At 50.5% G+C, this 19,684-nt stretch overlaps 2 protein-coding genes across 7 annotated transcripts in view; one reads left to right on the plus strand and one right to left on the minus strand.

Moving 5' to 3' along the window:
• SUN2 (Sad1 and UNC84 domain containing 2) overlaps positions 1–12,756 on the plus strand; it is a 26,064-nt gene extending 13,308 nt beyond the window's left edge. The window contains exons 11-17 of the mRNA XM_019515182.1: positions 794–959; positions 1,304–1,531; positions 4,325–4,409; positions 5,235–5,350; positions 6,471–6,638; positions 7,381–7,473; positions 8,705–12,756. Of these exons, the coding sequence (XP_019370727.1) occupies positions 794–959; positions 1,304–1,531; positions 4,325–4,409; positions 5,235–5,350; positions 6,471–6,638; positions 7,381–7,473; positions 8,705–8,818 (970 nt within the window). The 3' untranslated portion in view covers positions 8,819–12,756. The remainder of the gene's footprint in view (positions 1–793; positions 960–1,303; positions 1,532–4,324; positions 4,410–5,234; positions 5,351–6,470; positions 6,639–7,380; positions 7,474–8,704) is intronic.
• Positions 12,757–15,719: 2,963 nt separating this feature from the next.
• The window catches only part of GTPBP1 (GTP binding protein 1), a 22,878-nt gene continuing 18,913 nt past the window's right edge, over positions 15,720–19,684 (minus strand). For 5 of the 6 annotated variants that reach the window (XM_019515183.1, XM_019515186.1, XM_019515188.1 and 2 more), the window contains 3 exons: positions 19,112–19,312; positions 18,303–18,344; positions 15,720–17,919 (listed from right to left, as the gene is read on the minus strand). In XM_019515183.1, the coding sequence (XP_019370728.1) occupies positions 17,827–17,919; positions 18,303–18,344; positions 19,112–19,312 (336 nt within the window). In that variant the 3' untranslated portion in view covers positions 15,720–17,826. The remainder of the gene's footprint in view (positions 17,920–18,302; positions 18,345–19,111; positions 19,313–19,684) is intronic. The other variant, XM_019515184.1, reaches the window with a different exon arrangement.

Here is a 19,684-nt window from a genome sequence, read left to right on the forward strand (position 1 = left end):
GTATGGGGGGGGGGGTGACTGAGATTCTGTTGTGCCCAGGAGAATAAACCTGGACAGGAATGAAAATGAACTGATAGAGACACTATCATCCATGAAAGGAAATGATATTGGTGGGGGCAAGGCAAATATGAGAAACAGTGATGCTGACGGGGATGGGGCAGGAGCAGAAACTAGGCAGCTGGTTGGCTGTAACTTATAGATTCAAGAGGGGAGCTGATGCAGCTCATGTGATCTCTGGCTTCATGTCTATGGAAAAGGGAGACCTGGTCTTCCCCACTGGGACTGTGCCAAGGAAGGCTGCAACTCAGGTCTGGCTTCAACAATGCCAGAAAAATGCCCTTCCTGGAGGGAGTTCAGGGAAGAGTGACAGGAGGCTGGAGTGATGGATGGATTGAAAGCAGCGTAAAGAAGCCAACTGTTGCTCAGTTCAGTAAAATTTGATAATCTACAAGCCGGTGAAGTGTGTTAACACCTGGGGGAAGGGATTGTTTAGGGGACTTTGGGAGGTCTCACTACAACATGGGGGATGGACCTGAGCTAAGGCAATCCCTATCTGGAGATTGGAAGAGCCTTCCTATAGAGGGAGGTCTTCCAGGCTGTGGAGAAATCTCCCAAGAGAAGTGGAAGGAGTCCTTGCTCTTGGGGAACATTTGATTGGTTTGAACAAAGTTCTTCTTTGGTCTGTGGGAGGGGAGCCCTGGATCTGGGTCCATAGAAAGGGTGGTAGGATGACCCACAATGACCTCCTTCTACTAATGCTGTGTCTTATTACTTTTCCTGGTTTGTTCTTCAGCTCGACAAAAGAGGGCCTGACGGGAAACTTCCTGCAGGAGGTGGGCAAGCTGGAGAGGGAACTGGCAGGCCTGAGAAAAGAAATCAAATTCCTGACATCTGAGCAGCAGGCAGTAGTGAAGCATGTGGAGTCGCTTCCAGGACAGATAAAGGGAGTGCGGGACGACGTGAGTTTCTGACCCCAGTCAGTTCCCACTGTGAAAGCCCAGTCTGACCCCTTCTGCTCAATGTGGCAGTAGGCATGCTTGGGGGATGCAGGCCTTTCTGGTCCAGTCCCACTATGTAACACCTTGTCTGCACTGAGGGGATGGTCTCTGACCACCACTCAGTGTCCACAACCTGGACATCTTTGGATGGACTTTGGATATCTGCAGGAATGGTGGGTTCCTGCAGACCACACATTCAGGGTCCCCGCAGCATGTTGCCGTGTGCCATTCCCTCTCCATTGGTCATACTGTCCTGTAGTGCAGCCCCCTCACCTGACCTGAGCTTTCTCCCTTGATGCTTTCAGGTGGAGGCACAATTGCCCTTGTGGATTGGACAGTTCTTGTCACAGCCGAGGAAGGACGGTATGGGCAGCCTGTTCTTCCAGCGTGAGGAACTGCAAGATCAGCTCCAAGAGATGGAGCATCGAATCCTTGCCAAGATCTCTGAAGACCAGCAGATGTCTGCACAGGATGCCAGGGCCAGCGTCAGGGTTGCGCTGCAACAAGGGGGAGTCATGGCAGTGACGGAGGAGGTGAGGGGCAGCCCCCTTGATAGTTCACAAGGGCAGACTTCATGGCTTGTGGGGAGGGATGTGAACGTCTCTCACTTGCGTGTCATAACTGCATCGGCCTGCATCAGGGTTGTCTTTGCTGGCACAGATGCATGGCGAAGACAGTATAAACAGGCAAGTGTGTGTGTCTGTGTGTGCACATACATGTACATGGCTAAGGCGTGCCAGGGCATATGTGGGAGCTGGTGTATGTGTGCATATGGTTTGGGGTTGCAGGCAGTGTATATGTGGTCACACTACCACCCCAGTGTGTGCTTCTGCGGAGTCACGCCCCATTCTTTCTGTGTGGACATGTACTAGGGCAGATGGGGCTACTGTGGAAAGAGGGTTGGATCAGGGTTATAGGATATCAGGCATTTTCTGCTGCCCTTTTGGTGACTTTTGTTACTGCCAAAACCTCAATAATGACATGAGTCTGGGGTTCTTTCACTGGGATCTGGTTTTGCTTGTTGCAAATCCAGAAGAAGCCCTTTTCTGAGTTCACTGAGCACTCAGAGATTTTGAAAGGAAGTGAGGTGGGAGCTTTGGACATTTACAGCTTGTTCTCCAAAGCACTCAGAACTCATAAGTACTGCTGAAATCATTTGGAACTGCAGGGATTCAGCACTGTTGATGATGAGACACTGTATAATCCTAAACTTACCTTCATTGAAGACTTGGAAGGACAGGCTGCGCAGGCTTAGTGCTAAACTAGGCCTAGCAAAGCTGGGGAGAGATCCCAGACCTGCAAGGCTTTGGGCAAGTAATGCTTTCTGTCCTGTCTCTCCATTTCCCCTCTGTAGCAAGGTACTGGTGTTCCCTTACCACTGCCCAGTTTTGTGTGTGTATCTACCACCCTTGGTGAAATGGGAGCCGGATCGTATTTAGGGCATCTCAGCACTGTGCTACTGTAACACAGTTAATGGGAAACGTTTCCTTTATTTATATTAGTTTTTAAGAGGAGTGGCTCAGAAATGTTTTCAAATAACAATCTACGAGTATTTTAAGAGGATAAAGTGAGCCAGTGGTGCTAGGATGTGGTATGTGAAGTGCTTCCTGCTGTTTCTTACAAACACATGCAAAGGGAGAAGAGAAGAGGCCAGGAGGAGATGGGAGAATACAGCTTCCATCTCCTCGCCTCTCCTCTCATGCCTCCAGAAAGAGGTTTTGGCACAAGACTGACAGAGCCCATCATGGCCCTGCTGGGCACTTGGCTGGGTTGCTTTCATTTCTCCCTTACTAATCTGTGGGAGGTGGCAGGAACCTCCTTGAGACCAGGCAGGTTTTGGCTTTGCAAACTGACCCAGCTACGGTTTGTAAAGTCAGCATTATGTTGGCCAGCTAAATCAGACTCATTTAAACAGCAAGTGGAAAGAGGTGGAAGTAAGGAGGTGGATCCAGCCTTTTTCAGAAGGAAGTAGGAGCCATAGGGTTTTGTCTTTAAAACTCAGCCATGGGCATGAGGATCTCATCATCAGGGTGGCAGATCCAGGATTTCCCAAAGTGGGATGCAGGCACAGCAGTCTTCATTGCAGGGGTGGTTGCACTTCCTGCTCCCAGCTTCTTGCACTCCCGCCAGTGCAGGCGGACTGCCCCTCAGGAACCTCCCGGGACCTTTTTTTAAGTCCTTAAAGCAGGTGAAATTCCCCCTCCCTTCCCCTTCCTGCTCAGAGACTCACCTTTTCCCCTACATTTCCTCCTTCCCTGCCTGCAGCTGCTGCTCTGCCTGGGGCTGGGGAAGCTCCAAAGCCAGCTAGGTTGATCCGGGTCTGGGTTCAGTTGGGGAAGGGACAGCAGCAACAGGGCAGCTGGGGAGCAGTTTCCCCACACCCTGCTCAGTCCCAGAGCAGGCACGCTGCCACTGTCTCCATCCCTAGCTGAACCCAGCTCCTGTGTAGGGAGTAGGAATGGCTTTGGTACTTCCCTGATCCTGGGACAGCACGGAAAGGCAGGCAGGGGAGAGAGCATGGCTTTGAGCAGGAAAGGGAAGAAAGGGAGGTATTTCACCTGCCTTAGGGACTTGAAAAAAGATGTAAGATCATGAGCCAAAAAAGCCATTGGAACAGCGGTATTTGTTACTCCTGGCATGTCCAGGTAGTAACCATAGCAGTCCTGTCCTTGATGTGGTGGTGCTGGTACCCCCTGCTGCTCTGAACAAGCTGATGGGATCTTCCTGAAGAAGAAATGCTTATGAGAATGTGTTTGCCCCATCCCATCCCGCCTCCCCAGCCCACCAAAGGCAGAGGTGGCTGACGTTTGGGCACTGCCTTTCAGTTGAAAAAGATTCTGGTCTTCTGGTTACAGAAACATAATGGCCTTGGCAGTCCCTTTCATTTAACAAAAGCAGTTGGCATCGGTGCTGTCCTGTGAGCACCCAGCCTGAGTCTTGTAGAGTGGACATAGGGAGAAGAATGGTCTCTGCACTTTTCTTCTACTATGCATAAGTTAAGAAGTGGTGGGAAGGTTCAAGTCGGCTGCCTTTGTGAGACAAAGGGGAATGTGCAGAAGGCCGTGGAGTGCAGCGGCTGTACAAATGGGAGATCAGATGAAGGTGTAGGTATGTAAATATGTGGTAGGGGGTTGCACATGAGGGACTGCACTGGTGGTATGACTGTAGTGTGTTTGCTTCCCCACCACAGTGTTGGGCATGTATGTAAAGGTTGAATCTCTGCTGGTGTGCACAGAGATATACCAGCAGGATATATCAGCAGAGGGGAGAGCAGGACTTTCCTGCCCTGGTATTCAGCTCTGTCACAGCCTCTGTTTGTGTTGCAGGAAGTGCATCTCATTGTGAACCGAGCCTTGAAACGCTACAGCGAGGATCGCATTGGCATGGTTGATTATGCCCTTGAGTCCGGGGGTAAGTGAATTTGTTGCCTTCTCACCTTCCTCCTGTGAGGGCGCCTGAGAAGGGAGATCATGCAGCAGATGCTACTGCTCTGTTGATCTACAGAAGGCCTTGTAGAAGACTTCTAGTAGCTGAGCATATGGCTAAGCACCTGGGTGCACTAAGAGGGAGGGTATGAGATTGTCATGGGGCAGAGGGGAGAGGAAGTGTTTGGTGGTGGCTTGTACCTGTGCCAAGAGGCATTGACAGGATGCAGCACACTTGTGTTGCAGTACAGTGTAGTTCAGCCAGGTAGCCTCATCTTGCCCACAAGAATCCTTGTAAAGCTGAGCACGCTACAGTGAAGGGAGGAGGGAGCTCAACAGCATCCATGGGAAACTCCTTGTATCACACCCTGGGAGCATAGGCAACACATTAGTGCTGCCAGTGAGGGGAGGCACAACTCCATGTCACTGCCGCAGTGGGAGTTACAGCTCTACACCTCTGCTGCTGCTCCTGCTGCTGCCAAGTATTGGGTCCAGTTGGGCTGCAACCCTACCCACGCCATTGGCACAGAAATTGTACTGCTGCCAAGCCCTGACTGGCCAGGCTACAGCCCTGTACCCTGTACCTTGCTGTCAGCACAGAAATCTGGGGGTTGGGGGGAGGCGGTCTGTCTGTCTGTACCCAAGATGTCACCAACGACTCGAGCTGGATTGAGATACCTCCCTCACGTTTTATTCAGCACATCCAGTTCCCCCATCTCCCAGCAGCCGCCAAGATGTATGTGTGGAGAGCTTTGCTGTGATACATGGCAGGCTATAGGGGGCTCATGGCTTCTGTTTCTCTTGCTCCTAGGGGCCAGTGTCATTAACACACGGTGCTCAGAGACCTACGAGAGGAAAACAGCGCTGCTGAGCTTGTTTGGGATCCCCCTGTGGTACAACTCCCAGTCTCCCCGTGCCATTTTGCAGGTAAAGACCATGCTAAGCAAAAGTGTCCACACCCTTCCAGGAGCTCAGTCAGAACTGCCCCTGGGGTACTCCTTGTATTCCCCTGGGCAGTAAGCTGGACATTTCACCTCAGTTCTTTCCTCACTCCAGTTTTTATTCATCTCTCCCTGACACTCGGGAACTGTCCTCTCTTACCCCCCAGTTCCCACTTCCTTCTCATTCCCAGTCTGTGGTTTCTCCTCAGGCAGAGTTTGGAACCAAATATAGTGGCCTGGGATGCCTGCATCTCCCTGATGTCCTGTGGAACAGGCAAACTCTTCCTGTTGCTTGCACAAAGGGGTGAGACTCTGGCAGGCAGGCTCTCATTTGTCTTCTCCAGCTGTAGTCATAGCAGTGCACTCACCAAGAGGGGCAGGCACAAGTGGTGTGCCTGCCCCTCTTGTGGGTGCAGCTGCCAATTTGGTCTCCCCTGTCATAGGAATCACCACAGAAAATGAGGCTGTTGCACCAGCCAAACTGTTATTTTGATTCTGACAACGGCAGAGCATTCAGGGCAGGTGTAAAGAGCTGGTAGTGTCTCAGGGGAAGAACAGGCAGAAGAACTTTCTCCCCAGTCCCAGCCAGCAAGTGCTTTGCCCCAACGCCAGAGGCTGTGTGTGTAACTGTTAGTAGGATAATATCCGTCTGTGTTGAGCCAGGTGATTTGCTACAGCCATGTTCTTTCTCTGCACTTTCTTAGTTTAGACTGGCAGGGACAGGTCCCTTTAGTCCTGCTGGCAGCAGGCCATGACCCCTTCTCAGCCTGGCATATCCTCTCCTGTCCCCCTGCGTTGATGTTTTACAGCTTAGAGCACACAGTGGCTGCTCCAATGGGGCTCTGTGACCTGGCGGGGAGGGTTGAGAAACAAGCACCCTCTTCCCCTGCCCTTGCAGTGTTCTCTTGACTTGCCCCTCAGTGTGCTGCTGTCAGCTGCTGTGCTACTTGCTAGAGGTAGCTGCCCTTATTGGCGGGTGAGCGAGCCCTGTCTAGCAGCTGGTACTGTGCTTTGGGAGGGAAGGGAAGAGTGTGGTACAGGGGAAGATGGCCACTTATCACTCCATTTACTGAAGAGCTGACGGTGTCTTGTTCCTTTGTGTGTAGCCGGACGTTCACCCTGGGAACTGCTGGGCGTTCCGTGGCACTCTGGGCTTTGCTGTCATCCGCTTGTCCAGCCGCATCCGTCCTACCGCTGTGACCCTGGAGCACATCTCCAAGTCCCTTTCGCCCATGGGCACTATCCCCAGCGCCCCCAAGGACTTTGCCGTTTATGTGAGTGTCTTGAGTTGTCCATGATTCCCCGGCCCTGTGAAGGAAAAGGTGAAAATAGGAGGGAGGGGATTCAGTGTCTTTTACCATCAGGTGTCACCACTGGTCTTGCAGAGACAGATGCTTCCTCCCTTCATAGGCTGGAAATGGATGTCTCCTGAGGCGGCTGCCTGAGGCTGGGAGGGGCTCTGCTTTTAAGCAAAGGCCTGAGTTGTTTGGGAAAGGGGGTGAGAGATGAGGCACAAGAAGAGAGGCTATTCTAAAGAAGGAGCAAAGGTTGAGGTGGGAGATCTGAATGTGGCTGGTAGGAGGTGGGGGAAGTGTGCAAGGGAGAGGAGGAAGGAGATGGTACATAGGGTTGGGGGTTGGTGAGGGAGTATTTCTGAGGGAAGGAAGAGTCCCTGGGAGAGCGGATGCTGGGGGACGAATGGCAGCACAAGGGTAAGGCATCTGTTGTTGGGAGCATATGAATATTGGGAAGATGATTTGGGGCGGAGAATAGTGGGGGGGACAAGAGGGAGGGAAGTGAGTGTGTATAACTCTTGGCCTTTTCCCCCTCTGCTCCTGTGCCCCCATCCACCTCTGCTTGGAAAAGCAGGAGTGGAGCTTAACTGCACTTGTGCCTCTGTCTCTACCTCCCGCTTCCCCTCGGGGTGCTCTGCCTGCCCCACACTCCTCCTCTTTCTCTCTTTGCCTTCTTGTCTCTCCTCCCTTCCTTCCTTTCCACATTGACTTGTTTCCGTAGGGCTTGGAAGAGGAAGGACAAGAAGAAGGCATCCTCCTTGGACGCTTCATGTACGACCAGGAGGGTGATCCCATCCAAACGTTCCACTTCACGGTATGGAGAGAGGGTGGGAAAGGAACTCTTTGGCAGTGAGCTACAGAGGAGAGTCCTGGGAGCACTAGACCCCTGCTTCTCACGCTTAGAAACAGCCAAAGTATTTTCTTGCAGAGGCTGTGTGCTTGTAAATTCAGCTACCACTGGCCTGCCTGGAGCCTGTGGGGCTGGGTGCCCTGGCCCAGTGCATCTCTGAGAGGTGCCACTGTAGAGTGCTGTTCAGGTGGCTTGATTCTTAGAGGAGTTCCAGCCTTCCTCAAGCACAAAATACTGGCTGCAGTTCAAGAGAGAGGAGGATACCAGGCAAAGTCAGCAAATGACCTGATCCAGTGCAGCTGGGGCAGGGAGACCTGGGTAGCCACTATGATGGTCTGATCCAGGGCAGCAACATGGGAAGGCATCAGGGGATCCCTTGGCCTGATGCACCAACAATCTGATCAAACAGTTCCTCAGTCTGGGAAAAAGGGGCTGAGGCTGATTATGAAACCAGTCTTGTATCCTTCAGCAGGGGTTGTTCAACCCTTCTCTTCTCCCTCCTGCCCCAGCTCACCTGCATGTGCCCTTGCAAAGCACAAGCTGTTTGTGCTCTGGAGGAAGCCCCCAACCAACCCCCCTTCTTGGACATTGGCTCAGCACTGGATGTGGCTCAGCCCTTCTGGGGAAGGCCTTTGGCAGCAAATGCAGGATGATATAATATCTTCAATGGGTTTCTCCCTCAGACCCAGCCCCCTGCTACAGGATCCCTTGTGGAGGCACCCAAGTCATTGTCTGTTCAATATTACAGGCTAAATCCTTAGGCTCTTGCTGCTTTTACAGTCTGAAACAAGCCAAGGGCTGGCTTAGCTGGAGGATCCACTGCCCCTAAAATTGTTGCCATTGCTCCTTTTTTGATCTTCCTGGTGTAGGGTGTGCATGTTCTGAGAGACCTGTGTCCAGTATCAGCCTTACATGACTTGGGCACCAGTTGACTCCTGGCTGCTCACACTGGGCTCAGCACAGAAGCAGCCCCCAGATACAGGGCCTGCAAAGGTGGTTTAAAGCCACTGTCCCTCTGCCCTCTGTTTTTAAGTGTGTTGGGTAATTTCTGTAGGATCCTGTTGGTGCTGTTGAGTGTCAGGGGCTGCAGGGCTACATCTCTGAGATGACTTCTGCCCAAGCAAGTGATAACACTGACCCTTGATGTTTGTTTGTCTGCTGGGAGTGACCAGGTCTCCTCCTCTCTCTTCTCAAGGGGGAAGATTTGGGCATCTTCCAGGTGGTGGAGCTCAAGGTCTTGAGTAACTGGGGCCATCCAGAGTACACCTGCATCTATCGCTTCCGTGTGCATGGGGAGCTGGCCCATTAACCTTCCCACCTTGGCTCCCCCACCCCCCACTGGCTACCTCAGGCTCTATGGAGGCCGTGAGTGAGGATGGCAGAGAGAAGGCATCACCAGAAAGGAGAACAAGGGAAGTCGACTTTTTTGCGGCTTCACTCATAAATCCTTCAAGGAGGAAACAAGTTCCCTGGGAAATCTATTCCCTGCCCCTAACCTTTTTTGCTCTGCCACTTCCAGAGAGTTTTTTGCATTTAAGGAGGAGAAGAAGGGAAAGGATTTTAGTGTCTCAAAGGATGGTGTGGCAGGGAAGAAGAGAGCCACCCATGGGCTTGGGTGCAGCCTGCTTTATTTTCAATTCATGTGGGACACTTTTGTAACTTTTTAATCTAGTTTTGAAATGGGTCTCTGCAGTCAGGATCTATTCATCTGCCTTTCCCTTCCACACCTTCCTGGTATCTAAGAAGCCTACAACATAGTGTCCCAATGGCTTTAGGAAGGTGTGCACAATTATAGTATGCTGGTTTGGGTGCATAGCATATATGAGGTTTTAGGGGAGGGATGTAATATGACCAACTAGTGTTGCACAGTTGCCCATTCTCTTCCAGTATTGGGCTTGCTTTTATTTCCACTCAAGGGCTGACTGGCTGTGGGGTGAATGAGGATCCCATGACCCTGAAAGTGAGATATTAGGCATGTCTGCAGAGGGAAGCAAGTGGGGCAGGGAGGTGCTATCTGAAGGGATAATATCAAAGCTAAGAACTGGGGAAGAAGAGACTCTCTTCTCCTTGGGGTAGTAAAGCCAACCCTTGCACTGGAAACTGCTTGGTCTGGTCAGTGTATTATGTACCTGTTAAAATGCAGATCCCTTCTACCACAGGCCAATGCTCTTAGTTTTCAGTGATGTGTGATGCTGTTGGCTAAAAAAGGAAGGGGTCTCTGATAATCCATGTACTTGTGTCACTTGCTCATACAGCCTCACATGATTGCAAAACCCTCACAACCCAGATATCTTTACATTGATGACCCTGAAGCCTCTTCCCACCTGCTGATTTTCTGTTGTTGTAATAATGAGAAACTTTTTGCCTTCCATGCAGCGTATAGCCAAGCTGTGGAATATTCTGCTGCACAGAACCACCGAGGCTAACAGTTGATGTTCAGATAGACTTTTTCTTTGGTACAAAAACAGCTCAGGCAGTAACACTAGCTGGAGTGATATTAGCAGGGCTACTTAATCCTCAGGCCTTGTACAAATGGATCAATAGCAGGTGGAAGAAAACTTTCTCTTGCAGCTACTGCACAGTGAGGTGCCACTGTCATTGACTGTTGATGGCAACGGGGCACCAAAAAAAGGGACCAGGGGCATGTTTTGGTAGTTCTTGCCTTCCTGGTTATAGAAAACCCTAGTCAAAATGGTATTTGAGGGGGGTGGGGAACAAATGTACCCGTATACCAGGTTGTGTGCATCTGTATATAGACAACTGTATATAGGAGACCCATAGACAAGGTAGCTTCTGTGCTGTAGTTACCCGTATGTATGGTGTGTGTTGGGAGGGAGGGGGTATGAGGCGGTCAAGAGGGTATTAACGTGATCGCACAAGCCTCACAGGGTAGTGGGGCAATGAGGCAGTATTATACAGGGTTTGGGGTGAAGGGCTCCTGGCAGTGCCCCTGCTGGCTCCCAGCTATAGAGGATGCTGAAAGCTGGAGGGCAGAGTGGGCCTGAGGGCTCATTGCAGCCAGGAGGATCCTGGTTCAGAGTATTCCAGGCATATGGCTTGGCCAGACAAGGGCCCCAGTGATAGTGGGCCTGCAAAGGTCCCAGGAAGGAGCTTGTGGCTGAAGCTGGGATTGGGCTTTCCCTGGGGGATATATTAGGGCCAACCTCTTCTTTCCCCCTGGCTCGTGGCTGCCTGAGGTGAGACAGTGGGGGAAGCTGACAGGGCCCCTGGATGAGCCGGTGTTACTGCTGCTTTCTCAGGCACCAGGTGACAGTAACAATGCTCTTGTTGATTGCTGGTAATCCGGCCACTTTGGTACTTGTCCTCTCCTCTTCCCAGGGTCAGATGGTTAATTATTTGTGACCTACTTTATTTGGAAGGGATTGTTCCTCCCCCTTCACTCTGGTCTCACCTCCGCTTCTCTGAGTGTCCATTCCCATCCTGCTGGAGGCTGGCAGCATGGCCCTGAGCTGCGGCCAGCCAGGCCTGTGGAATGCAACAGACGGCTTCACCATTCCCTGCCCAGGACTTGGCCCTTTCCTTACCTGGCAGCACCAATCCCAGAGTCTGGCCGGTTTGGAAGGAAAGCCGGGTGGATTTGCCTGGCAGGAGAGAGGCAGCAACACTCGTCTTCAGCCACAAGCAACCTCCCCTGGGTTAAAGAAGTGCCGTTACCAGCTGGCTGGGGTGGGGAGGGGGGAAGGGTTTATAAATTGGCTGGCTGCTGGCCTGGGTCTCAGTGTTGAGGATATGGTTTCAGAGCTGAGCAGCAGGCTTGGAGCCTGTTTTGGTTTGGGCAGGAGCTGCCGTAGGCTGGTGACCTGCCGTGTGCTCGGTTTTGTACGGCATGCTTTACTTTTAGTTCTGCTTATATTGGCATTGTGTTTAATGTTTGCATATCTAATCATCCATGTCTCCTTCACTTGAAAGAAAAGGCAAGGGCCCCTGCTTTGCAGCGCCAAGTCTGGCCACGGTTGGCACACGCCCACCCCAGTAAGTGCGGGCTCTGAGCTGGGAGTCATGGAGCACTGGCTTGTGCCCTGTTGCCTCAGTCTTTGAAGCCCAGAAGGGCCAGAGATGTTGACTTGGGAAGGGGCCAGGGATTGCTCACCTAGAAAGCAGTGGGTTTTTTGTGGTCAGCGTCTCTTGGCGGGACAGCCTTCCAGTTCCACAAGGGAGGAGGGTTGGGCGGCATCTCCCTTTGGAACTGGTCAGTGCTACTCACAAGGTACAGAGGGTGACAGGCTCTTGTATTTGACCCACAGAGCAAAGAGGCACCACAGGGCTGGGAATAAAACACTGGTCTTTTGGCATGCAAATGGGAGGCGCCAGTCCATAGGTGGTGGTACCACCTGCCAGAGAGCAGGGTTATTGACTAAAAGTGGGTCTTCCTGGTGCAGGGCCTTGCCACCTGCTAGGAGCAGTGGGTCTAGGGCCAGATCCAGAGGCATTTTGGTGCCTAAAATGGGGCATGAAGCAGCATGTAAACAATTGTATCCAAAATGGTGGTCTTAACCAGCTGTCCTCACCTCAGAGGTACCTCTGCTTTCTAACGTCAGCAGTTCCCTGGGCCTGTGTGTGTAGCCAGAGCTGCCCCAGTCCTAGCAGGGCAATTTGTTTTATCCATAACCTGTGTGATGTAAAATAAGACATCTTGCTGGGTTAAGGCTGTGCATGGGGAGCTTGTGTCTAACACAGGCTGTGGATTGCTCACCTGGGACAGGCACCTGTGTTCATCTTTAGGCTATGGCCAGATCCATTATAAGGCCTTAAAGAATGTTTGGTGTCTGCTAACCCTGCCCATCCTCCAGCTCGCAGCACTGAAGTGGGAAGAGATTAATTATCATGATTTTCTGCTTTGGAACTTCTTGCCCATCTGTAGGGTCAAGATGTTTCAAATTTGGTACTTTAGTCATGCTTATCATGAGGCTGGGTATCCTGGTACAAATACCCAGAGTGAGCACAGCAAGACAGTAATAAGAGGGAAATATCTGCCAAGGCAGAGCTTCCTTATTTATTCTCCTTGGACTGCCTCACTTTAGTCTCACTCTCATTCCATGTTTGTCTATCGAAGGTGTTACAAATTAGCCCTACGCAAACAGATGGTTACAGGCAAGAGGTCAAGCTGTATTTAATTCTGTAGCCTGTTATAAATGCTGCACTGTTTTGTTTTGGTTTTTTTAATCTACAGATTGTAATTTATGCCTATGCAAAAAACCCCAAGACAATAAATTATATCAAAAGGTTTTTGTTGTGTGGTTTGTTTTTTGAATGAAAAATGAGTTCGGTGAAAAGGTAGGAGCTGTGGAAATGCTCTCAGCTGGGTTGCCAGTTGGAAAAGGTGCACAGAGATGGAGTGGACTTTTTTTTACATACACCCCCTCCCCCAACACCTTAATCCCTTTCCTCTTCATAGCAGTACAGGTTTATACCAGAGCTTTAGTTCAGTCCAGCTCTAAGTCTCTTGCTGAGCCTGGCTTGCTCCAGTGCCTTGAGGTAATTCTTCAGTCAGAGACATCAGGCAACACTTGCAGATACTCAAGCAATATTTGCCTCCAGTACAATTTTGCCTGCCACTCCCCTCCCTCCCCAAGGCTGAAGAATCACTCTCCCGTCCTCTCCAGCTCACCTGAGAAAACCAGTTTAACTCATCTCACTTTAGTAGACTGGTGACTCTTAACCCAGTTGCTGGGGTAGTCGGTGCCTTGAGATCCTTAGAAGGGTGCCATGCAATGTTAGCTGTGCAAACAGGAGTCACAAGAAAAACCGAGAGATTTCAAATGGGGATTCATAGTGTAAAGAAGTTCCTGAGCTGTTGTGATCTTCCTGAGTTCTTTACAACAGAAAAATTGCTTATTTGTATGTAGTCAAAAAATAAATGAAAATGAAGAGCTGGCATTTTCACAGGGGTCCCTCCAGTCTAAAAAAGTTGAGAACTAGTGTAGATGATGCTTGCCCCTTGACCCCTGCATTGCTTTGTCTGTCCCAATTCAAGAAATAAACTAAAGCTTTACAGCAGGTGGCACCCAAGTCTCAAAGCATAGCTTCCTTATTTATGCTGCTGGCCACAATGTAGAGAGCTGGAAATAGCCTGTTCTGTGGAGCAGGGGATCTACCCTTCTTACAGACTTGCCTTTATATCACTGATTTAGTGAGTCTGGTGCAACTCACACCTGCCTTCTGTCTTGTTAGTTCTGCGATACCAAAGAAAGCTTTGCTCCCAAGTGGGTGGGTTCTTTGCTTCCCATCTCCATGCCTAGCTAGTGTCATTCAGTTCTACCCCACGGCACCCAATATAGGATTCTTGCCAGGGAATACCACTTTTCTGTTTGGGGTAATAATAATGCTACTGTATTTACTTGATTGCAAGATAACCCTGAACATAAGATGACCTCCCAATAATTAAATTCTACATCTGGAAAATTTCTAAATGTTATATCTAAATCAGTGGTCACCAACCAGTGGATCTCAATCCACTGGTAGATTTCAGAGCCTCTTGGAGTCGATCTGAGGCTGGGGTGGAGGGCTGAGTGCCCATATGCATGCGCACATGTGCCCCAGCCCAGCAGGTCAGTCCGTGGGGAGTGAAGGGATGGGGGCTGGATTGAGGCCCCCGCAGTGAGACAGTGCTGTAGAGGCAGAAACGGGTAAATTGAGTGGGGCCCTGGCTGGGTGGGACTTACTGCTGGGGAGGCAAGCCCCCAAATAATTTTTTCTCCCTCTGCCTCCCACTCCCTCCCCACAGATTGATTTACTGGGTGGGGGGAGGGGTGGTGGCAGCACATGGTAGATCTTGGGTTGCTTTTAAATGCCAAAGGTGATCTCCTACTTGAAAAGGTTGGAGACCACTGCTCAAAGTATTGGAGAGTTGTCTGGAATCCTCCCCACACACACTGCTACAGCAGGGAAAGCAGTGGCTGTGGGAGCACCCAGCACTGGCTGGAGGAGCACCCTTGCCTTCTTCCCCTGCACCCTTTCTGCCCCCCTTCCACCTGCACTCCCCCCAGCCTCTGCCCCTCCTACCAAACTCCACAATCTCTGCCTTTGCTCCCAAATCCCCAGTTTCTACCCTTTCCACCCCAACTGTTTCCTGCCGTTTCTGCTCCTTCCCTCCATCCCCCATCAAACACTCCATCCTGGAGCACAGCACATGGAAGCTCAACCTTTGTCTGGCCATTTGGTGCCAATGACTGGCTGGGCAGGGAAAGGAGCTTCCATGTGCTCCCTGCCCAGGAGAGACCCCAGTTCCATCCAGATCCCAGCTGCACCTGACAGTAAGAGGAAGGGAAGGGGTTGGTTGGGTAGCAGAAGCTACAGATGGGAAGCAGGGGGCAAGAGCAGATGGGCTGCTGTGCATCCCACTCTGGCCCCAACCTGCTCCCCCCTCTGCTTCATATGTGATTAGTAAGAGGAGGCGCTTCCCCCCACCCCATGCCATTTGTGGGGGGAAACATCTTATATTCAAGTAAATACAGTAATTGAATTAGCTTGGAATGTGCTGAACAAAAGCTGGCTGGGGTAGGCCCTCTGTGCAGTTAGCTCCTCCCCTAGGGTACTGGGATTGTACAGCACCTAGCACATGATGGTGGCTCTTAAGTGCCAAAAAATGATAAGAGTGTGAATACAACAGATGGGACAAAAGTCCCTGGATATTTTGGAGAAAAGGAGGCCAGCTGTAAAAGTGCTGGAGCACTCTTCTGCAGGTTCCACCAGCCATTTACCTCCCTTGCAGGAAAGAGGCAACCTCTGTGACAGGGAATGCCCTCAACAGATTTGAAAATTGCCTGGATCAGATGCCTCATGCCCCTAGGGCACATCCAACTCTGTTTGGGCAAGAAGCTAGTGTGCATCACAATTGTCCAGAAAGTGAAGTTTGACTAGACACTGGAACTGGGAATGAGGTTTCTTTCATTTGGGACAATCTCTTTTCTAGTGTGTAGCAGATGTGTTCTTGAGGAGTCTAACCTCCCAGCAATGGTGCACCATGCTTCTTGACTCCACTCCTCGACTGAAGAACAGCAGGAGGTATCCACAATACCTACAACCTCTGCCCTTCAAGGTGTCAGTAGGGCTCGTGCACAAAGGCTGCCTTCTGTCAAGACCAGTTTCAAGGTTAGCTGCAAGGCAGCTCTCTGTGCAGTACACCATGTGGGTTCACAGGCTTCAGCACAAAGTGCTGGGTGTTTTGAGAAAGACAAAGCAACATGACATCATTTAACTTGGAACAAACTTTTTATTTTATACATCATCACACCAGCCTTAGTGATCCTTGAATCCTGGTCACAAGAGAGAGATCACAACACCTCCTTTGCATGAAGTTAAGTAAACCTTCCTCAACCCTAGGCTTCTTCACTGGGAGCTCAAAGAATGAAGAAAGAGAAGTAAGTCAGCCTAGAGTTCTCTGCCTCCCTTGGGAGCAGAGGACAGTGAAATCAGATGCAGTTTGATACGAGACACACCTCACACCCCTTCACAAGGAGGGTGCTATTAGTGCTGTAGCTGCATGTGGTTCCTCCTCAGGAGAGCTAGGCACATAGCTTGAGAGGGGCTGTACTCCTGCCCCACTCCCATCCATGCTCAGGCCACTAGAGGCTCTAAGGCAAAATACCCTCGTATCTGTCCTGTATCCCTCTCACGGCATCTTGCTCTGAGTGCCAATACCTGCATCAGCTCCACTCTTCCCTGAGACACTTACAGCCCACCTTGCTTTAGCTGACTTCAAATCACAGGGTGACCCAGAATGACCTCTGTCCCAGCAGTAGCCACAGTAAGGACAGAACCAGGGAAGTCCCTCTAAAGATGGGCTGAGGCTTTAAGTCTGCCTCTGGAAAAGGAGCTTTCCATCAGAGGTGGAGGGCCCCTGAACAAAAAGGGAACAGTGGCTGACCTTACTTCCAGTGGGGAGCAGTGACTTGCTGATAGCTCCACTTCCTCCCTCAAGACTCTAACACACCCACTGCTTGCCATAAGTCAGCTGAGGATAAGCCTTGTCCTCCACAGACCTCCTCTGAAGAGGCGCGTATGGAAGGAGAGAAATAAGAACAAGCTGGAAGCTGATCAGTTATGGAGCCCAAAGTTAAAAAGACATGATACTGATAAAGCAAGTCAGCTCAGAGACTCCTGCAGGCTCTCTCCAAGAAGCTAAGAACTTTGTAAAAAAATAAAGGGGTGGGGTGGGTATAAAAAGCCACCGTGTGGCTCCTGAGGCTGAAAGTGCTTTCCTACATCTGAAACTGACTGGTCACGTCCTCCCTTCCACAAAGACAACTGACCAATTCTATTAGCCCTGGAGCATTGGCTAGCCAGCAAGTCCTGAAGAGAGATCTCAGAGCAAATGGAGGAGTCAAGCAAAGGTGGTTTGCAGTCTCCAGTCCCAAAGGGTTTATTCCCCCTGCGATCACTGTTCAGTCACGGGGGAGGCAGCTCTGTCCCGGGCAAGGGACAGACTCAGCGTTCCTGCACTACATTGGTAACACTGTCACTGGGCTGCCACAGCCTTGAGGGGCAGGTAAGATCTGTAAGCACTGAACAGACATGACAAAAGGAAGGGAAGGTGATAGACATCCTGCTGGGTCCCAGTTTTGATCTAAAACTTTTACAGCTCTCAGCTTTGCATGTGGGCAAGGGGAAGAAGTATGGAGGAAAACATATACCTGCTTAGGATCTAGGATTGCTCTGGGATTTGCCTTCCTCTTTCTGGTCTATCTGGTCAATTCTTTGGAGGCCTCCTCCAAAACTCCCGTCACTGCCATGTTAAAATCAACCCATTTAAAAACAGCTTGAGAGAAGGAGGTTCCAGAACTCATTTGGCATCTTGCCTGAATTACAGCTCCCTCCAGCCAGCCACCTATTTCACACCTTTCTAACCCCTGGAGGTCTGGAATTTCAGATCTTCTAATGCCAATGGATTTGGGACAGTGCATAGGAGAAGGTAGTGAGTAAATGAGACAAAATTTGAGGGGAGGGGGGAGAGGGGGGCTGGCTGGCTCTTCTCCAACAGATCTGGATTCTCCTGTCATCTTCATGCACATAAAATATAATAAAAACTAAGAATAAAAACTTAGCCCATGATGTACAAAAATGTGTTGTTAGAGGGAGGAGGAGCATGTCATTCGCTCAGTTCCAGGTGTTTTATCACCTTCATTAGCTTATAAATTATAACCCCTTGGTCATTCCTCTGGGAGGGAAGGTTCTTCTGCAGCTGATCAGCTGGGATGGGTGTTTTGGTTTAAGCTGCTCTGGATCTCTTGGATAAGAAATGGAAGGAGGGGGAGGAACTCCTTAGGGGAGGGGTTGGTGGGGAGCTAGGGGGGATGTTCAGCAGCCACCAGCAGGAGTCACACAAGCCCCCTGAGATTTCACTTTATGGCGCTGGCCCCCTCGTCGCCGGCCCCCTCCTCCAACCTTCGACTGGAAAGCAAGAAAAGAAGCATCAGTTTGCAGTGATCCCCAATATTAAAAAGTTACACATATACAACTGGTGCAGGACTATGACACACATTCACTAGGAGAAGACTAGGGACGAGCATCTCAGGATCAAATTCCTACAGTCACTCGAAGGAACCAGGCAGGAACTGATGAATTTTGTTTCTGAGTTTCAGAAGTTCTGAACGCTTCACTCACACTGAAGTCAAGGGAAGCTGAAGGTATTCAGCATCTTAGAAATCCAGGGTCTGTTTCATGAGTAATGGCAGGAGAAAAATCAGAGCTTTCTTGCTAACAGGACTCTGCTCCCAGACCCAGGTCAACAAGACCACTATCATCTCAAACCGGCCATCAGGATGCAAAAATACCTTATTGCCCTCACGGTTGTGGGGCTCTTCATCCAGTGCAGTCTGAAGGAAAGCAGCAGGAAGAGAGAGGCAGAGATGAGCAAGAGCACAGCAACACAAACACCCAGGGACAGGGCAAAAAACATAAAGCATGCACAGTAGGCTACAGCGTAGCCCTTTAGTGATACTGCAGTCAAGACAGATAGAGAGAGAAAGAAGCCTCAGACAGGCACCAAGACAGACACAGGCCCCACAGCATTTCCCACTAGCCAGCTGGGTTCAGGGACAGCGACAGTGTGATGATCATGGGGAACAAACAACTGGAATAAAGGAGGCCTGGACAAAGGATATGAAGTTCAAGGCAGAGTCCTTTTGCTAGCTATGCCCCATCTAGACCCACCTTAATAGTATGGAAGGCAAGAAACCTCCTTGTACTGTCAGGCTGGGAGTCAAGTTAATTAAAAGTTGGAGAAAGGTAAAAAAGCCTGGAGCTCTGAACAAGAAGACAGAAGAGATGTGAAGGCAGCACACAGAATGTCTACATCATAAGCTCTGGGGCAGGAACTGTCATTTTGTGCTTGTAAAGTGCCTACACAGGAAGCTTCTGGTCCAGGACTGAGGTACTAGGTGCTGGTTCTAGAGGAATACAAACAACGCCCTGCTGAAAAGACTGGCTGCCATCAGACAAATTGCTGGTTGTACCCCTGTAACCTGTTCCTGTCATCAGTCCTAAAAGAGGGGAAGTTATGTTGATGCTATCAAGAAGCCAAGACAAACAGCTGAGCGGAGGATGTGAATAGTTAAGAGAGATGGGAATTACTTTTGCTTACCGGTGGCTGCAGGGCACTAGAAGGTAGAGATGGTGTTGCTCCTGATGAAGTGGCATCATCCCCTGCTGGGGGCCCCGCTGGGGCTGTCCCACTCTGAGACACAGCATCCTCTCGTTTCATAACAGCTCCCTTTTTTGTTGATTGCATCTTGATTTGTTGGGGCTTGGAGTTCATTGGGGAGTTATTGGTGGTCTGGAGTAACTGTCAGGTACAAACAGGAGAGTTTCATAGTTTCATAGATTTAGGGTCGGAAGGGACCTAGTAGATCTTCTAGCCCGACACCCCGCCAGGGCGGGAGAACAACAAAACCCCAAAAAACGGGACTCAAATGAGTCCAGCCAGGTAGGCATCCAGCCTCTTCTTAAAGACCCCCAGGGTAGGGGCCAGCACCACTTCCCTTGGAAGTTGGTTCCAGCTCCTAGCCACCCTAACTGTGAAGTAGTTTTTGCGGATGTCCAATCTATACCTCCTCTCCATCAACTTGTGCCCATTACTCCTTGTTATGCCAGCGGGCGCTAGGGGAAACAGCGTCTCCCCCAAACCCTTCTGGTCCCCCCTAGTGAGTTTATAGAC

Source organism: Gavialis gangeticus, unplaced genomic scaffold (assembly GCF_001723915.1).
Source record: "Gavialis gangeticus isolate Ggan-Ray unplaced genomic scaffold, GavGan_comp1, whole genome shotgun sequence".
NCBI lineage: Eukaryota > Metazoa > Chordata > Crocodylia > Gavialidae > Gavialis > Gavialis gangeticus.